General features: G+C 42.8%; 1 protein-coding gene across 1 annotated transcript in view; it reads right to left on the bottom strand.

Annotated features, from left to right (window-relative positions):
• Htt (huntingtin) overlaps positions 1-20641 on the bottom strand; it is a 153146-nt gene that overhangs the window by 21457 nt on the left and 111048 nt on the right. The window contains exons 42-53 of the mRNA XM_057772523.1: positions 17453-17594; positions 15189-15368; positions 14896-15072; positions 14585-14661; positions 13280-13418; positions 12299-12421; positions 9059-9272; positions 7800-7945; positions 6397-6574; positions 5348-5443; positions 3158-3345; positions 1023-1149 (exon numbers count right to left, since the gene is read on the bottom strand). Of these exons, the coding sequence (XP_057628506.1) occupies positions 1023-1149; positions 3158-3345; positions 5348-5443; positions 6397-6574; positions 7800-7945; positions 9059-9272; positions 12299-12421; positions 13280-13418; positions 14585-14661; positions 14896-15072; positions 15189-15368; positions 17453-17594 (1787 nt within the window). The remainder of the gene's footprint in view (positions 1-1022; positions 1150-3157; positions 3346-5347; positions 5444-6396; positions 6575-7799; positions 7946-9058; positions 9273-12298; positions 12422-13279; positions 13419-14584; positions 14662-14895; positions 15073-15188; positions 15369-17452; positions 17595-20641) is intronic.

Genomic DNA, 20641 nt, shown 5'->3' with positions numbered 1-20641 from the left:
AAGGGTTAGGAGATGAGGCCTTGTTGGAGGATGTATGCCACTGTGAGAAGACGATGAGGTTTGAAAAGCTCACACCAGGCCCTGTATATCTCTCTCTCTCTCTGCCTGCTGTTTGTGGATCAAGATATAAAGCTCTCAGCTATTGCTCTAGCAACATGCCTGTCTACTTCCCACCATGATAATAATGAACTAACCTACTGAAACTGAATGCAAGCCTCCAACTAAATGCTTTTTTTCATAAGAGTTGCCTTGTTCATGGTATCTTTTCACAGTAATAGAACAGTGGCTAAGACACACCCTCATTCAGAAAAAAAAGGCAGGAGGGGGGGATTTAGATTGTACTTCAGAAAGCAGAGAAAAAGCCCGACAGGAGAACTACTCATGCTGCTGCTAAGACACTAAGTATATTCTTCATGTTCACATCTGTAGCAAACACATCAACTGGACACAGTACCCATTTTATGGGCCATATTACTGAGGGTTCCACACTGTTCAGCCAAGGGATGAGTGGGGCTGTCTGGCCAAATCTATCTTCCCTCATTCTACCACCCTGGCTCCTGTGACACTTAGCCTGCCATGTTCCCCAAGTTGCACATTTCACATAGGAGAAAAATGACCCTAAGTAAGAACACGAGGTCAAAGTAGCAGACAGAGGAAATCACTTCCACTACTTACAGTTTGTTGTTGTAGCCCTGGAGACTGAACTCTGGTCTTCATTGGTGCTAGGCAAACACTACAGAGTGAGCCATATTCCCAGCCCACTTGTACAGTTTAGTCTGAATATGAAGACAGGATCTGGCTTCTTACATGTGTATCTTTGTTCAAAAAGCCTGATATGCAACCACACACACTGCCTCGTCTATGTGTACCTAGGTCTATTTTCTTATCATAATTCCATATGTGCTGTGAAATGTGTGAAGGTTTGTTCCGTTCCCATTATCCCAGAACCTTTCCAGATGGCCCTACCCTGGAGCTGCGGGCATGTGTGTGGTATATGGGGATTGAGGAGGATTGTGGGGTACCTAGGGTGTTGATGCGATAGATGAACTCCTTGAGGATCTCCTTCTCCTGGAGGAATTCTACAGGGATCTCAGGGAACACTGTGCCGAAATCCCCTCCAGGTTTGGGTGACCACCCAAGTTTCCATACCTGAGAAGAGGAAAAGAGAGTAACAACTGGATGGAGAAGCCACTAGGAAAACAAGACCCCATCTCAACTAGTCTCCCCACTGAGCCAGCTGCACTCCCCTCACTACTCACACAGGCTTTTCCAGAGCCAGTGCTTTTCCACAAAAGGTTCCCACACCTTTGCCTAGAACCTTTAAGCCCAAGCTTGACTCCCACCACTCTGTTCTGCCTTCCCAAAACCAATCCTCTTCTTGTTACACCCTCAGACTGGCTGTACACAAGCTATATTCCTTGTGGGAAATGCTGGTGCCCATAAACATTAATGTGTGTTAGAAAAAAGGCAAACACTAATGAAGTTCAGTCTCGTGTATAAATATGCGTTGGCAGTCAGGCACAAGGCCAACCCTACTGTTCATTCTATCAATTCTGACAAGTTGAGTTCTGCCATTAGATATCTGGACAAGCACCATGCACAAAACGAAACCCTGAGGCACATCCTATATTATTCCAGTAGCAAGACCATCTTGCCAGCTCAGCTATGTGCCTCAGTGAAGCCATGAGGACCTAATGGAGCCTCCCCAGATTCCTACAACCAAGCTCTCTTTATCATAGGAAAGCCTTCTATAAATCTCTTATACAAGCATAAAAGTCTCTGGGACATGCCCAGGGGAGGTTCTGCAATGCTTGCTACAGTTGCCTTTGTACCCAGGGCATTCAAGGGAGCAGATTAAAAGCACTTGATGGAGTTTTACCTATAGCACATGACCTATGTAGGCAGATCCCCTATAGCCTTCTATGACCTCTATACTGCCTTCCTGCACAGTCTCCACAAAGAGTGCTTCCTGCCCAGGGCTAAAGCCCATGCAGCAATGTTGGATGATCTCCTGGATTTCTATTGTGCTCTTCCCAATGTCGCCAGCTCTTTTCTGTAAGTACTTCCAGCACAGTGAAGCCACAGTACTCAAAATGGGCCTCTGCAACTCTAAGAACCAATGACTGTCACTTTCTAAATGTGAACTTTTCCAGGATCTTACATGCGAACACACACATGCAGAGACTGTGGCCCAGCAGCAGGCACATGCCCTATTCTAAGAAGAAAAAAAGTACTTTTCCCTTGGGCCTGGTTTTGTGTTCTGGCTTAAGTCAGCTATGAGCCAGCTTTGTTTTCTTGTTGAAGATTTTTGTAGGAAAGGATATGTCTAGTGTGGTATTTCAGCAGACTTAGGTCAGCATAGCTGCTGTTAACCCTTTTCCCATACTAAGTTCCTGCTGAACCAAGAGTCTGTCTATTTTACGCTGATATGCAAAGAAAATTTCAAGAGAAAGCCCACAATAGTGCTTTGTCCCTAAATTTAAGAATCAATCTTTCTTTCTCTCTGATATAGTCTCTCATTATGTAGCTCTGGCTATACTGGAACAATGTAGACCAGGCTGGCCTAAAACTCAGAAATTGTTTTGTTTTTTTCCCCACACACTACTATGCCCAGCTTTGTATGAAATCTTCAAAAGTGACACCTTTTAAAGAAAATAATTGAAGAGTAAAATTCCTGGTTTACCATTAATTAGTCTAATCACTTCAGAATCACATCCAACATGAACACATCAGTGGAAATGAAGGTTAGTACTTTAGTTCATTTTTGAAAACCCAGTATTTTTGCTAATAATCACTACACAGAATGCTCAGGGGACAATACAGGTGTCACAACTACCCACATGCAAAATGCTGGAACTACCACAGAGAGGGTTACAGCAATAAAGATTGTGCGATAAGTGGGCATGAATGCCTTTAGCTAATTCTAGCATTAGGGAAATAGAGAAGAGGATCTCAAGTTTGAGGTCAGCCCTGGTTACATATCAAATTGAGCAAGATCCTACCCCCCCCAAAAAAAAATTAGAATCAAAGGTCTGCATTCCAGTACTCTGTCCCCCTTCTCCTGAATCTTCCCCAAAATATTCCACTTCAGTCTTAGGATCACCCCACCCCAAGGCTGCTAGTAAATACCACCTATCCTATTTCAGCAATGACTTACCAGAGGGGGCACACGCGTATAGCTGTTGACCAGAGGGAGACGCGCCAGACTGATGACAATATTCTTAAGCACTGCCGTGAGGAATGAAGGCAGGGTACTGTTCCTTTTGTGGCCCAAGGCCAGCACTGACTGCAGGGATTCCACCATCTCTGCCACCATCTCGCAGGCCGAAGTGATATAACTGGGATCTACATAGACAATGGTGATCAAGAGGGCAGACTCTGTCAGAACACACTGCAACTCTGCTACCCTTCCTCTGTACACCCATGGAGAAGAGAGGATCAAGCCTACCAACCCCTGTTCAGTCTACCAAGACTGTTGGCTGCTCATATAAGCCCACCTGGTATGCATCCAAAACCAGCAATTCTTACAATTTCTGTGGGGAATACAGTAATAGTCTTGAACCTGAGTTTCAGCCTTGGGTGGAAATTTTAGAGGCAGAGTGATGATGAAAATTCCAGAGCTACCAAACTGTCCTGTCAGAGTTTAAGGCAGGGTCTGTTCATATTTCCTGAATCTCAATATAGCATGGAATTAGAAAACCACTTGTTCCTAAACAAGTAGTAAAATGGACAGATAGTTACCCTTGCCCATGAGATTCAACAATTTAGGCAACTTCCTAGTATAGAAAAAGGATCCTTATTAAACTTAAGGAATTAAGCCCCTAGCTAAAAGAATGATGCATATTAGACTAACTTCAAGTAGCATCAACTAGGAAGGATAAGATCAGGTAAGAAAATCAAGCCATGTGAAGCACTAAGGCAAATGCCCACCATCATGAGAGTGGGCAGGTTGGCCCAGTGGCAGGAGATGACTTCATTAAGCCTATATAATTATGCTCATCTGTAACTCTCTTGAGGTCAGTTAATGAGATTCTGGTCAGAAGAAGTAACTCGGGTTTTATTAAGTTTTTTAAGTCACCTCCAGTTAGTACTTTTTTTGTTTAATTTTATGTGTGAAGATGTTTTCTGCATGTATGCCTGCACCACATGCATGCATTGCCCAAGGAAGCCAGAGGAAAGTGCCAGATCCCATGGGAGTAGAGTTACAGATAGTTAGGAGCTACCATGTGGTTGCTGGGAATTTAACCCAGGTCCTCTGGAAGAGCAGGCAAAGCTCTTAACCACTGAGCCATCTCTCCAGCCCAAGTATCTCCATCTTTTAAAATGGTTTCTCTCAGCTCAACCCAAATTCATGACCCTCCTACTTTGGCCTCCTTAGTGCTGCAATTACAGACAGGCTCATGTCACAATGCTGGGCTGTGACTAGGCATTTCTCTACACCTATTTCTGGAGCAATAGAGCAGGGCGGAGGCTCCTGGTGACCCTAGGAAAGATAAACATTCAATGGTGCCTGCTTTCCCACCTGTGTGAGAAGGGCTGCAGCTGTAGGTTGCATTCCTACTATTTGAGCCTCTAGGGTCAAGGAACCAAAAACGTTCTAGAAGCCTAGTTAAGAGGCAAGAATTCAGTTGGTGAAATGTGCTCTGTCTTGCCACAACTACCCTAGAAGCAATAAGGAAGATCAGAAAAAGACAATGTGGTGCCTAAGTTCAGAACAGTTTTAAATGATGGTGATTTCAGTAATTTTTTTCCATGTAATAGCATCTACCACTTAGGAGGTTGAGGCAGGAAGGTCATGAATTCACTGCCAGCCTGGGCTACAGAGTAATATCCTGTCACAAAACAAGTCACCAAATGCCACCAAAAGAGATATCTGAAACAGTCATTAAGGTTACAGTATACTACGTGAGTATCTGCACTAACTTCAAATTCCTTAGTGTTTTGAGTTATTTATTCAAAATTTAATGTACACTTACAACAGGCCAAGGAGCAATTTTGGGAACACAGACAAGAAAAACATATTTTCATCCTCAAATAGGAGTCATGTGCTAAGTACTGAGGACTAAGATGGGGGCTTCCCAGAAAAGAGGTGCAAATTCAGGCTGTGAGGAAGGATGTAGGGTGAACCAAGTTCGTCCAAGGGGAGAGGGAGTCTCCACCGGAAAAACAGGGCACACAAAAACAGGAATATGTATGCATCCATCGTCAGAAAACCTCAATCCTCTGAATGAGCTCTAGAGGGTTTCGTAGAGTTCAGAGTCCCACTTCACAAGTTTCTTTTGTGAATGATTGAAGGCCCCAAAGAAACACAGAAGGGGGAAAAGAGTAGGGAGGTCCTATGACTTACTTTGTATGTTTGAGTCTCCTTCTTCCTTTCTGATAGCCCTTGGAGTATCTGACCTGCTTTCTGGACCAAGAAGCTGGTCCCCAGGCTGCACTGCAACTGAAATCACAGCAGAACATACACTTTAACCCTTCTTTCTACTCAAGTCTCCAAACCTGTGCAGCCTCATAAAACTTGCAAAGACAGCTATATCAACTTAAGGCTAGATTTCTAGAGACAATCTCAGTAAAACTAAAAGCACTGGATAACACTAAATGCAGGCATCAGTGCTTTGGATAATCATGAATACACAAAGACTTGTGCTTCCACATTTCAGTGCCATCTCCACTCTGAGAGTTTTTATCAGACTATTTACCAGCCAGTACTGTTAAAAGCATCACTATGACTAAGAAGCTTAGTTTTAAAATTAATCCCTGGATCTTTGCTTCCAAGTTGACTACAAATGCACAGATGAAAACAATTTAAACAATGAAAGATCAAAACACCACTCTATAATGTTTAATTTGAAAACATAAAACTTCAAAACATCCTCTAACATGTAAACTATAATGTCCAATTTTTAAAAATTTTTAGCTAATGACCCTTGTTGAGGACACTGTTCCTTGAAAAGAATGAATCCCTTTTATTTTACAACACATTAGCATTACAATGCAGCATGCAAGCACACACTTCAACTCTAACAGAAGCCATCTATTGAATGTAATCTTATTAATCTTATAATCATTCAGGACTAAGAACATCAAATAGCCAACTAAGACTAAAGATCAAAGGGATAAAACTTAAAAAGTATTTTTTAAAAGCTGGAACTCCAAACTCTAAACAAAATAACTAGAAAAGTAAATTCGTGTTAAGTTCCAGTGTAATATCAAGGTCTGGGGGTGGAAAGATGGGACCTTCTAAAGGCAGCACCTATAATTCATCCATTCCACTCCAAGTCCTAACTGGTTCTTGGGAAATAGGAGACAAGAAGAAAAAGTATTCATGATAAATATGTATTGTTGATTACCAGGTTAGCTTTGTGAAGACAAAGTTATTCATAGACAAGTACTTACTGGCTTCCAGGATGAATCGCACGCAGTGGATAAGGGAGCAGGCATGGGTCACATACTCTGGGGAGGACAGCAGCCCCCAGAGGCCAGGCACCTGTAGTGCCAGGCAGCAGCAGTCTAGCCCGGCTTGGAGGTCCAGACTCAGTGGGATCTGCTCATGGATCAAATGCCATGACAGGGCCTAAAGGGAAGCACTGTTAGAATGCTCACCCAGTATTCTGTGTCTCCTGCATCTCTAGAGAACAGTGCCATTAAAAGTTATGGAAGACCATGAAAAGATGGAGAGGCCAAGAGATCAGCCAACTTCCTTCTAGAAAAATGGTTTTGACCCAGATTTCTAGGTTGTCATTCCTAGGTTTCTTAATATTCAGTCCTGATCCACCTATACCCCAAAGTTCCAGCTTTCCCTCTGTTAGAGTACTCAACACCCCAGATATCTTTATCCTTTAGAACCCTGGGGACCTAGAGAACTTGTCCTGAGCCACACAGCCTCCAGGCAGAGGCTTTTCTCTAGGGCTCCTGTAACATAGGATTTCCAAATAGGATCTGTTTAAATCTCAGTCACAAAGCTGTGTTTGGAGTATTTATGACTAGTGACTTCTAGCAAGTCTCTGAACCTCTCTGAGCTTCCTTCCCTATGTGTAAAATGGGAACAGAGAGTTCATCCTTTGGCGTTGTTGTGGGAACCAAGCACCATGACATTGCCTGTGAGGTTCAGGGTATGACTAGGAGCTGCCACCCAGTACTTAACACATACACTTGCTTTCCAGTCTCCACTGGGCTAAGACAAGCTAAGACTACCTAACTCAGCCTGATTCAGCTCGTGCCTCTGTACCACACTTCCTCAGGAAACTTTCTTTTTTTAGTGTAATGAGTCAACTCTTGCTCAGGATGGGCGCACAGCTCTTGCACAGGTTGAAGCTATTTTCTAGTAGTCATATGGCAAGGTAACAAAACTACAGAGCTTGTGTATACATACTTTGAGGGGCCAAGTGTTCAATTTTCCGGGGGTGAGATGCCTAAGTTATTGCCCAACTTAAAACATAACACTGCCTAGATTTTAATTAGGATCCACCTTAGGATTGTAGTACTGGGACAAGAGGATGTCTTACAGACCTCCCTGGTTCGCTGTGGGTATTGTGGTGAGGGTGAAAGACTCAGTAAAGTCAGGAATTAGACTTTGACAATAGGCATTCTCTTCCTGCCTAAGGTTTATTGAAACAGGCTCTAGCTCTGTACCCAGGCACATCCTTAAAAGCTGGGAACCCACAATTCTCCAGCCTCTACCTTCAAAGTAGCTGGGCTAATAGGTGTGCACTACCACACCCAGTCAGCTGTTGGCTTTCATCTTAGTGCTACTCACATAGCCTATCCTCACAGAGACAGTATTTCAGGGCTGCTCTTACCTCAAGTGTCATTACCATAAACTTCACTATGTCCCCCTCCTTGTCAGGGGGAAGGTGCAAATGAGCAGGCACTTTGGAGACCACCACCAGGTATTGTGCCAGGGCACGGGCAAGTGTGGTCAGAGACTGGTATGATGCAGCATCACCTGAAACATGAGACTGGCATGAGTGACTTGGACTGTGAGCATAGGCCCTTCCCTTCCATAAGCTTCACATGGCTATGTGGATTTGAGGATACTAACACCAAGAAAGCAGATTTGTACATGCCCACCCATATGTGCTACATACAGTCTGAATCTGGTTTGCCCTGAGTCTAAGCCAGTATTCCTGAAGGGCTTAGAACCTGATTATCTAGGTCCAAGAGTAGTAGTAACAAAGACATTTTAGAGTAAGAATTTGGTGCAGTTTCTCAGTTATTTATGTCAGCCTTCCAGTGTTTTAGAACAACAGCCCTGACTATATATGTGCTTGGGGCGAAGCACCGTGCTGTATCTGAAATACTTTTTAAAACTATGATAACGCCGGGCGGTGGTGGCGCACGCCTTTAATCCCAGCACTCGGGAGGCAGAGGCAGGCAGATCTCTGTGAGTTCGAGACCAGCCTGGTCTACAAGAGCTAGTTCCAGGACAGGCTCCAAAACCACAGAGAAACCCTGTCTCGAAAAAACAAAACAAAACAAAACAAAAAAAAAAAAAAAAAAAAAAACTATGATAACCTGGGATTAGAGACATAGCTCAGCAGTTGAGAGTATTGGCTGCTCTTCATTGGCCTATGTTCAATCCCCAGCTGCCACATAGTGGCTCACAACCACCTGTAACTCCAGTCCCATGAGATCTGATGCCAACTTCTGGCTCCATGGGCAGGCACTGCATGAATGTGATGCAGACATATATGCAGATAAAACACCAATACACATAAAATAATTAAAAAATTTAAGATAACTTGGGTTGAGAAGATGGTTCAGTAGATAAAGTGTATGCTGCACAGCATGAGGACTTGAGTTTGGAATCCTGGCACTCACATTAAACCTAGGTGGATATGCACCTGTAACCTCGGCTGAGACAGCCAGACACCAAAGGCCTGTTGGTCAGTGAATCTAGTAGAGATGGCAGCTCTAGCTTCAGTGAGAGACCCTGCCTCCCTCTGGCTTGCACATTTTGCTACCACCATCCCATCACCCCAGAGAGAGAGAGACAGACAGACAGAGAGACAGAGACACATAGAGAGAGAAACATCTAAGGAAACCATATTTAAATTACCAAGTAGATCATTCAACTTGCTCCAGTAGGCTGTGGGCTCTATAGGCAGAAAAGGCTGGAAGACTTGATGGACAGCAGGAAGCTGCTGAACAACACTGGTCACCCGGTCCAGAGTCACCCCACGGGCTGCTTCAAAAAGGTGACTCTTCTGGCCAGTAGCAATCTCACTCATGCCAAGGCTTAAGCAAGGAGCCAAAAGGCTGAGGTTGAACTCCTGGGTCAAACATTATAGGTCAGACAAACAAAGGCAAAGATGGTAAGCTTTCCTTCACATAGCTAATGCAACAAGCAATTATTTCTGAGATAATCCAGACTAGAGTACTATAAGGCATGCCTGTGAAAATATTCTAGAAACATGGACACTCAAGCTCCTTACTTTTTGCCATGGGAGATTCTCTGCACCACACTGGGACTCTGACCTCAAAAAGGCCATCACCAGATGAGCCCTTGGACCTTGTATCTGTAGAACTAACGGTCAAAATAATGCTCTTTTCCTTATGAAGCAGCTTGCCTCAAGTTACTTGTTACAGTAATAGAAGTAGAAAAATATTATCTAGAAAGGGTCTTAGTTATCATATAAATAGATAAAAGAGAAGATAAAACTAAGTTGAATTTTCTATTTAAAAAGTATAATACATTCAGAAAATACTTCTGACTTCTTTGTCGTACTTGAATTTTACAGTAGTATCTTTCTTTTATGATCTTAGATTTCTCTGAAATAATTCTAGAATGACAAATTTTAATTGACATAAACAGTACACCTGTTATGCCAGGCACTGTTTTTTTTTTTTTTTTTTTTTTGGTTTTTCGAGACAGGGTTTCTCTGTGGTTTTGGAGCCTGTCCTGGAACTAGCTCTTGTAGACCAGGCTGGTCTCGAACTCACAGAGATCCGCCTGCCTCTGCCTCCCGAGTGCTGGGATTAAAGGCGTGCGCCACCACCGCCTGGCGCCAGGCACTGTTGTAGCCTGAGGCATAACAGCATCTCGAACAAGGGAAGGTGGTCTTATGTGTGATAAAGATCTGGTTGGAAAATCAGCATTTCACATGACAAAATTTAACAAATTTTACTTATTCATTTATTTATTTGGAGATAGACTTTCACTGTATAGCCCTGAATGGCCTGGATGTAGACCAACAAGCCATAAATAGAGATCCTCCTGTCTCTGTCTCTCAAGTGTTGAGATTAAGAGGATGTGCCACCATGCCTGACCTCATATGACAGTTTTTATTGTATTTTGCCAATATTTTTAGCCATTTAAGGAGTTAGGGGAAAGACAACAATTTTTCAAATAGAACATCAAGCTTTAATATTAAAAATTGTATTTCATCATTAGTACCCCCAAATCAGACATTCCTATGGTCACAGCTGGAACTTGCATAGTTGTTAATAGCCCACTTAGCAACATGGAAAAATTTAACTCACTGATCCTGTACTTTGGATCTCTTCCTGTGTGCCCTACCCCCACACCTCCCATTAACCTCAGTTTCTGCTTCTGTTTTCCCACTGGCATATGTCAAGGAGCAGTGGGTCCTTGTCTTCACTGGGGCAAGAAAGCAGCCCATTAAGGTAGCTTAAGGATGCTTGATAGTGGAGCCAAGAGCAGGGAACTAATGCTTTCAAGGTCTGGACCAACTCTGCAGTATACCTTCTGATATTTGAGGGGTAAGTAGAAAAGAATTCCTCTATATCTAGAGAGGATAGGGCACCTCACTACATGGTGGGCATGATGGATAATACTGAGGTCAACTTAGCAAGATCTACAATTACTTAGGAGACAAGCCTCTGATGTGCCTATCAGGGATTTTCTTGTTTAGGTTAACTGAGGTGGGAAGACCCATTTTAATTGTGGGCAGGGATCCTGGACTAAATAAAAAGGAGAAAGCAAGTGGAGCACCAGCATTCACCTCTCTCTGCTTTCAGACTGTGGATGCCATGTGACCAGACACCTCAAGCTCCTCCTGCCATGCTTTCCCTGCCATGAGGACTGTACCCTTGAACTGTGAACCAAAACAAACCCTTCCTCCTGTCAACTGCTTTTTGTCAGGATGTTTTAACACAGCAATGAGATAAGTAATACAGGGGTGTGATGGTTTGCATAATTATGGCTCCCATAGACTCAAATGTTTGAACACTTGGCCCACAGGAAGTTGCAGTATTAGGAGGTATAGCCAGCCCCTTGTTAGAAGAAGTGCATTTTGAAGTCTCATATGCTCAAGCTACTCCCAGGGTGGCACACAATCTTCTGTGGCCTGTGGATCAAGATGCAGAACTCTCAGTTCCTTCTCCAGCACCATGGTTGTCCGCATGCTGCCATGCTTCTCGTCATGATGATAATGACTAAACCTCTGAAACTGTAAGCGATACCCAACTAAATGTTTTCTTTATAAAAATTGTCATGGTAATGGTGTCTCTTCACAGCACTAGAAATCCTAACTAAAACAAAGGGGCTATTAACAATCAATTTCCAGACTACAGTGAACACATGTAGTCATGAAATGAATGATGATGAACTGATTATAGCTTATGGCCACTCATTTTCTTTAAACACATGAAAGATGAAGTTAAAACAACTTTCCTCTTTAGGATTCCAATTTGGTTGAAATAGCATCCTATTCACTCCCCATATACTGGTGTGCTATTCTGGATTATAGCTTTCATGTGCCATTTTTTATTAAGAGCCTCCATGTGCTTTACCTAATGTTGCCCTTGCTACACTCAAGTCTCCCACACACTGCCATACATTAATCACAGAAATTATGCTGGATAGTTTTATGTCAACTTGACACAAGCTAAAGTCATCTGAGAGGAGGGGACTTCAATTAAGAAAATGGTCTCTATAAGACTGGGTTGTAGGTAGGCCTATAGGACATTTTTTAAATTAGTGATTGATGGGGAGAGTCCAGTCCATTGTGGGTAGTGTCATCCTTGGGCTGATAGTCTTGGGTTCTATAAGAAAGCAGGCTGAGCAAGCTATGAGGAATAAGCCAGTAAGCAGCACCCCTTTATGGCCTCTGCATCAGCTTGTGCCTCCAGGATCCTGCCCTGTTCCTGTCCTGATTTCCTTCAATGATGGACTATGATGTGTAAGTATAAGCCAAATAAACCCTTTCTTCCCCGATTTGCTTTTTGGTCATGGTGCTTGCTTCATTGCAGCAATAGAAATCCTAACTAAGATACAAGTAAAACTCAAAAAAATAAGCAGAGCTGGTGATTCCCTGGCCTCCCATTGTTGCCTTACCGAGCTCATCATGAAGTCATTCATGTCTTCAGCAGGGATGCGATTCACCAACTCTGCACCTTCCAGCAGTGCAGAATCTGATTTGGTCCAACACTGGGATCTTACAAGCTGAAGGTACCAGTCCTGAGAAGAAGAAGCAAAAAATGGGAACACGATTGGTTAGATACTTTGGCTGCTCCTCTGGGCTGTGCCTGCAGTACTGGGACCCTGGCTGCCTGTACAGACATCAGACACACCTTGGGCTTACAGCTCAAGGATCTTCTCTCTGTTGTTCTGAGCCTGAATGCCCTCTTCTTTTCCACCCATGGAACTTCTAGCAGTCCGTGCAAACTCAGCAAAGTTCTGAGGGTTAGCAACCTTTCCTCTACCCACTCCTTGATACTGTGTACCATCTACACTCTACTGGAGTGTGCACAATAATGAATGGCTATGCTTCATCTTCCTCAGCAGCCAGATCAAGCCTGGGGCAAACGTATGCTTTCTTCTATGAGCTGCAGGTTTCTAAAATCACATCTCCTCCCCACCCAAGGTCCTAACAATCTCTAACTCTCAAGTATGAACGGTGAAGGTGACAACCTATTACACCCATTATACACTACCTAGTAGCAGGAGGTGTTAACACTTCATAGGAGGTAAAAGGTTCAGGGAGATGGAGACAGGCCAAGTTTGATAGCATGTGCTTGACAATATTTGTAGTCATAGGCACTGGGCCACAACTAACTTCTCCTGACTTGCCAACTAGCCACCTGACCTTGACCCCACACTCCTCCACAAAAGTTACACATCATCATCATTTTCTCATTAGGACCTCATGGCATCCATATTCCACTCTAATCTACAAGCAGAATTGCTAATAAACCTGAGTTGAGTATCAGGGACCCTGTGCAGACTGACATCTACTCTTACCCTCATTGTAGACAAAGGCTATTATTGTCTTCACATGGTTCCCGGCCAGCACACTTAGATATACAGGACACTTACTTTGTCTGGAATCACTGTTTCCAAAGATGTGTGCCCATCCCCATCCAGTGGGTGGGAAGTAACTGGGGGCAAGGGGCTAAGTGAGTCCTGCACAGTAGAGAGTCGGAACCTGTCCAGCAGGGAGTAGAGCCTTTGGTGTCTGAAACACAAATGAAACCACAGAATAGTTGGTCCTTTAGTTTGAAATCTCAGTTTAAGAAAGATGGCTCCTAGAAACATGTAAAACCAATGAACAGAAGTAGCTTCTTAAAACAAGGTGAAACATACTTTGAACATTCTAAAGTCATGATGCACACTTAGGACCTCGTTACTTTAAATTACCACAATTTATACCTTTATGATATTTCCCAGAAATTTTCATTTATGCTCATCATTCTATTAGGCAATGCACTACAGAACAGCTAACAAAGCTATTCTATTCTTTCTTTTCTTGACAGTATTGAGGAATGAACACAGGGGCTTGGGCATGCTAGACAAGTGCTCTACCACTGAGCTATACATTTCTAGCCAGTGTTATTTGTAATATATGAGAAATAGATAAATTCTTCTAACACCCAAGTGTACAAATTATTTCCCCATAACGACACAGTTTATTCCATTATGAATGTCATTTCATAAAAGAATCATTTCATCTGGTCCAAAGTATTATTATTATAATCTTTCTCATCTTGGTCTATGACTATGTCTATAGTCAAGCACAATAACAATTTGCTCTCTTACCATCCAAAGTCAATGTGATACTTCGTATGTCAAATGACAACATGTGGCCCTGAAGACTGAAAAATTATCTCGACTATACTCTGTCCCATTAAGAAACATCATCATAAAAACCCTCTAAAGACTAAAATTAGGACAGAATCACCCTTTCTGATGTACATATGTGTGTGTTCCCTACCCCTATCTGCAATGGAAGAGATAAAAGATTTTCTTAATTTATCTTGTACTCAAGGAACTATGCTCACACTACAGATGGAAATGTTTCTGATAAAGGCTTCTAAAAGACTTTCAAACAATTAAGCAAATGAGTAGTTATAAAAAGATGGCACTTAACAAGACATAAATGTAATGTGCATATGCCAAGAGCCAGGTAGTGCTCTCAGGTTTAATCCTTCTAACCTAGCTACTAAGTTATGCATTTACTCTTATTCATCAAGGGTCCATGAGTGGAGGCAACAAATACACTTCCCATCCCTTCAACAGCCATAAGGTTCAGGAGTCTCCCATGTCTCGCTATTTGTTCCTGTACATATCCAAGTCCTTATACCCTGGTAGCTCAAATGCCAGGATCCCATGCTGCAGTCTTACCTTTGTGCAAGCCCACTATTCTGGAGGTGCTCCTGGATTCTGTTCAGTTCTTCCACTGGCAACTGGGCCATGCTGCTCTACACATACAAGAACACATTAGGGATTTTGATACATATAATCTCACACCCACTTTAAAAGAATAAAATGGTATGCACAGTATATCTATTAGTAAGAACAGACTAGAAGCACTTGGTTAGATACATGAACAAACATGGCATACATGCTCCTATCAGTGGCCAATCAAGACCAGGTCCATAGACCAAATGTTTTGAATGACTTGCTAAGTTTTTAAATAAACCACCATCTTGTACCTGTAAATTTGCTGCCAAAAGCATTTCTACGCGGCGACAGGCCAGAGTGTCAACCATGCGAGCCAGTGCACGGAAGGGAGTGCCCAGGAGCCTGTCCACATACAATGTGAGCACAGCACCAGACTGGCTGAGATGGATGCCTTCCAAGCACTGAAGTGTTTTCTTCAGAGTGGTTGGCTAATGTTGAGAAGGAACAAGAATTTATTTTTTCTCAGACTGGTAATTGGTACTGACAAAATTCTAGTGATTCATTTTTAAGGCAGAGAAAGCACACTGGCAGGCTAAAGACTTACAGTTGAAAGATTTTCACAACGAGACTGAATTGCCTGGATGAAAAGGCCACTAGCTGCAGAATTACGATGAATGGCACTAATAAAGTCTTGTACTGGTGGCTCATGGGACAAGCTGATCAGATCTTGAATGTGATTTACAATGAGCCACGTTAAGTGTTCTGAGTCATGGAGATTCTGACACTAGGAAAGATATAATAAAAGATATATTTCAATTAGACAAGAAGGCTAGAAAGAGTAAGAAAAAAACAAATTCCAAATACAAACTTTCCCTCAGTAAAGACAGTGTCTAAGTACATGAGAAAAAGGAAGGAAACCTAGTTATAGAGCCTTGCACCTCTGATGCCGTGTGGCAGAGGCCACAAGAAGTCAAGCCCCAGTGGCAATGTCCAGCTCCCAGAGCCACTAGCAAATGGCTCAACATCAGAATGAACAAAAGAAGCACTGGCTCCTTGGGAGAGTCAAGGGACGGCTGTCCACAGGAGTAAGGTGAACAGTCTGGTGCAGCCACTTGCTAGTGGAGCTTGCATGCATGGGAACAAAGGAAGCCGCATGTTGAAGTAAATGAGCTTGCCATCAGGCTGTAGGCCAGCCTCGCACGAGCTGTTCCATACCTACTCTTGTCTCCAATGGTTAGTGGAGAAAAGAGGCACAAACTGCCACAGAGCTGATAGAATTGCTGAATCAAAAAATAGATCTCCCCAGAACACAGGAGAAGTTTCACTTGAAATTTTTTAAAAGAAAATAAATAATATCCACAGTTAAAAATACATGTAACACTTCCACCTTAATTCATAATCCTAGACAAAAGCCAAAACCTGATCAATTTTAACATCTGGCTAACTTTCCATTCGGAACCATTTGATAGTATTTACATACGAAATTTTTCTTTCTTATACTTTTGTGAAAAATACCATTATATCATATTATTTCTCAAAAGCAGAACAAAATGTAAAAAACTATTTCAATTTTGGGAATGTCAAGTAAAAAGTGGCTATTAAGCTGCATATCATGGCACACACCTACAATCCAATACTCGGGAGGTTGAGTTGGGAGGATTATGAACATATAGACTGCTCTGTACAGGGCACCCTGGCTTGAAAACAAACAGTGAACATTACTCAAATGCTGATACCATAAGACCACCTCTGGTCTTATACCTCACAGCTAGCTCAAATATTTTTTTCCCTGTTTCAGATTTTTGTTTTTGTTGTTGTTGTGTTTGTTTCGAGGCAGGTTTCTTTGTGTAACGGCTCTATCTATCTTGGGACTTGCTTTGTAGACCAGGCTGGCCTCGAACTCACAGAGATCCATCTGCCTCTGCCTCCTAAGTACTGGGATTAAAGGCGTGTGCCACTACTGCCAGTCTGGTTCACACTTTTAAAAACCATTCTGCTCTATGGTAGCATTGTATATGTGATTCCAAGTTTGTTTAAAAAAATCATCAAATATAAATTAAAATGTAATTGTAACTTATTTTAAACCAATATGATTAAAGAAGACTTGTTTTCATAAATCAAATAGGTGATGCTATTTTTTGTTAAATATTTCACAAAAGTGATTGTTTTTAAAAAGTGGTACTCAAAAGAAAATCTATTCTGAAATCCAAATCCATTTAACACCTTCCTACAAAATAAATGGAAAAAAATTAGCCAAAAATCCCACAAAAGTCAGTGCATTTAGCTTTGTTAAAATCATGTAGTGTTTGCTGGATAGGGTGGTACACATTTTTCTTTTAAAGACTTATTTATTATGTACACATGTACGCCTATACACAAGAAGAGGGCACCAAATCCCTTTACAGATTGTTGTGAGCCACCATGTTGTTGCTGGGAATTGAATTCAGGACCTTTGGAAGAGAGCAGCCAGCAGCCAATGCTCTTAACCTCTGAGCCATCTCTCCAGCCTGGTGGTACACATTTTTATTCCCAGCAGTCAGGAGGCAAAAGGAGGGATATCTCTGAGTATGAGACCACTGTGAGTTTCAAGGCAGCCTGGCCTACACCTTGAGACAAAACTGCCCAGCTATATGCCAGGCACTAAGTTCCTGGTGATAAACTAGTGGAATGAAAGCCTTTGAAGATCAACTTAGAAATTTAAGAGAGAATGGGCCCAAGCTGTTCTAATTAAACCCCAGAGAAAAATCAAATATTGTTACATCTCCTCAGTTTGATGTTATCTGTGGGGCAGTAAATAGTCTGGTTGCCCAGCAAATGCTGTGGTCCTCTCCTCCCTTAACAACCCTCAGAGACATTTTTCACACTTACGACATAATCACAGAAGAGAATAAGGGCCCCTCTTCGCACTATTTCTCTATTGCACATTCCAAGCTGAGCTGCTGAGTCAGAATCCTCCTCTTCACCAGATATCTGGGGGTTAAGTGACTTCGTGCAGGACAAACTGTGCCTTCTACAAGGAGTGAGAGATGCAATGAGGACGTGTCTGGGATAGCAGCAAGCTCTCTCTCTCACACACACACACACACACACAAAATACTGAATAGCTATGCTTCATCTTTCTTCTCAAACCCACAAGTTATTCCAAACATTGCTACATCAGACTGGTGTTGTGTGTTTAAGCACCTCAGACTTCTGTTCCTAGAAAACACTTAAAGGACACAAGAAGGTTTAGCAGGCAAGAGATTACAGTGCTTGGCTGAAGAGCAAAAATCCACTATAAAGCTTCAATTCCAATTACCATGTCCATTCCAGAACTCAGACTGGTCATGTTTGATAATGAATCAGTTGTTGTTGTTGTTTTAAATTCCACATGTTCTAAAATTATTGTCAGGTGCCATAGAGAAGTCTCACTTCATACTTCCCTGCTCATTTTCAAATATATTACTAAGCAGGTCCCAGTTGTGGAATTACTGTTCAAAGTGCTTTTTCCCCACTAAATCAATTATTTCACTTGGTACTCCTTTCTCACTGCATCTTTCTTCTTTCTAAATAAAACCCTGGAGACTCTTCATTTTAGCCAAATATTTAAAACACAATGTCTGAGACAATCCCACCCCACCCTTCTGGCTTTTGCTCAGGGGCAGAGGTCACAGAAGGGCAAGCACATTTGAAATGTGTTGACCAATCCTACAACTCCTCAGTACTAAGAGACAACTGATAAAATATTGTATAGGATAAAGTCTTGTTAAAGCTGCCAAACATTTCTGCTCCTCAACTAGTGAGTGGATGAGTAAACTAGTGCATCTACAGAGGGATACTACTCAGCAAGTGCAAGGAATGCATCATAGATCACTACCATCACAAGAATAAACTTTACACATATGGTGCTGATGAATAACCAGATGCAGAGTTCTTGTCTATGGAATTCTGCTCTGAGCACACAGTATGCTTGGATCAGAACTTATCACGGATGGGGGAAGGGATGGCTAAAGAGACAAGAGGGGACTGCATGGAATGATGGTACTGTTTGTATCTGATTACAGATGTACAAAAGGCATTTTAACAGGTTTCCTATGTCAGTTAAGAAACTATTACACAGAACACCTGCCCTTTCCTCAGTTGGAGCTTTGTAACTTATACTCATAGCTATGAGTAAAGAACTTCTGAAGGATAATATGGGGAATTTGCAATTAGGAAATTAGCAGGAGACATAGTTATGGTTTGAATAGAAAATGGCCCCGACAGGAATATAACAGCAAACATAAGAAAGAGACAGATATTAATCACACAAATAATGCTCAATTATGACCTTGCCACTGAGGAGTATAAGCTACCTAGGAAGCCGGGCAGTGGTGGCTTGTGAGGCAGCACTTGGGAGGCAGAGGCAGGCTGATCTCTGTGAGTTCAAGCACTTGGGAGGCAGCACTTGGGAGGCAGAGGCAGGCGGATCTCTGTGAGTTCAAGATCAGCCTGGTCTACAAGAGCTAGTTCCAGGACAGGCTCCAAAAAACACAGAGAAACCCTGTCTCGAAAAACCAACCAACCAACCAACCAAACAAACAAACAACAACAACAACAACAAAAAAGCTACCTAGGAGCAGATCTTGTGATCTCAACAAATGAAGAAAAACCAGGGGAGGCTCCTCTGAAGAATACTGCACTAAGGACCCAGAAGTGATGGCCTTCTCATTCTAATATATTGGGGTGGGGAATAAACTGTCATTTCAGAGCTGGACAGATGGCTCAGTGGTTAAGTGCACTGGCTGATCTTCCAGAAGACCTGGGGTTCAATTTCCAGCACTCACATGGCAGCCCACAACTGTCTGTAACTCCAGTTCCTAGGGATTTGGTACCCTCACAAAGACATACATGCACACAAAAACACAAATGCACACAAAATAAAAATAAAAGAAACTATAATTTAAACGTTGAAAGACTGTCAATAACTACACTACAATAAAATCAATGTTTGTAGCCAAATCTCATATTCACCAACTCAAGACTGCTTCTTCTGTACACTCAAATCTGTAGCCCTTTTGGATAACTGGGACCATTATCGCTATCATTAGAAACCCCCTCTTGAGCTGGCAAGACGATCCAGCAAGTAAAAGTACATGTTGCACAAGTCTGACAACTTGAGTTTGATCCTTAGATTCCACAAAGGAGAGGACTGACTCCTCATAGTCATCCTCTGACCTCCACATGTGGGCTAAGGCAAGCGTGTGCATACAAACACTCCCCACAAATAAAAATGAAAAGAAAATGTCTATGACCCCATTTCTTACAGCTCTAAGTACCCCACAACCTCAGTGGAACTCTGAAACACAGCCTGCTACTACACAGAGGAGAAGCAAGAGGTGAGTGACCACCCACCAGGTGGGGCACCCCACTCTGTAGGCCCTCCATACTGGGACAAAACCCCGGGCCATTCCCCAATCTGCCTCAACTTCTCTAGACAGCCAGCAGGCGAGCTTCCTATAGGCAGGCTGTTCCAACACACCCACCCCATCTATGGGACCCTGCAAGCTACAAGTCCCACTCTATCCCCAAACCCTCCTATCCCCCTTACCCCACAACCTCAGTGGAACTCTGAAACACATCCTGCTACCTCACAGAGAGGACCAAGAGTTGAGTGACCACCTACCCAGTGGGACATCCCACTTTCTAGGCCCTCCATAAGGGGGCAAAACCTCAGGCCCCACCCCCACTTGCCTCAGCTTTTCCAGCCAGTCAGGTGGCAAGCTTCCCGCAGGTAGGCTGCTCCAACACCCCCACCCCATCCATTCAGACCCATCAGACCCTGCAAGCTATAAGCTCTGCCCCCAAACCCTCCTATTCCCCTGCAACCTCAGAGGAATTCTGAAACACAGAGAGGCCCAAGAGAGCAAACCAAGAGAGCAAACCAAGAGAGACTTCAGTGGCTCCCTGAGACATGGACAGGGACAGTACAGAACAGACTAAGAACTGTTCTCAAAGACACAGATAGCCACTGCAGGGATTGGACCAAGAGGTAAAGACACTGCCGGCACCAATTGAAGGAAGAGATGGGTAGGCGCC

The sequence above is a fragment of the Chionomys nivalis genome, chromosome 6, assembly GCF_950005125.1.
Source record: "Chionomys nivalis chromosome 6, mChiNiv1.1, whole genome shotgun sequence".
In the NCBI taxonomy this organism is placed as follows: Eukaryota; Metazoa; Chordata; class Mammalia; order Rodentia; family Cricetidae; genus Chionomys; species Chionomys nivalis.
The sequence above is the reverse complement of the archived record's forward strand: the minus strand, read 5'-3'. Positions and strand labels throughout refer to the sequence as shown.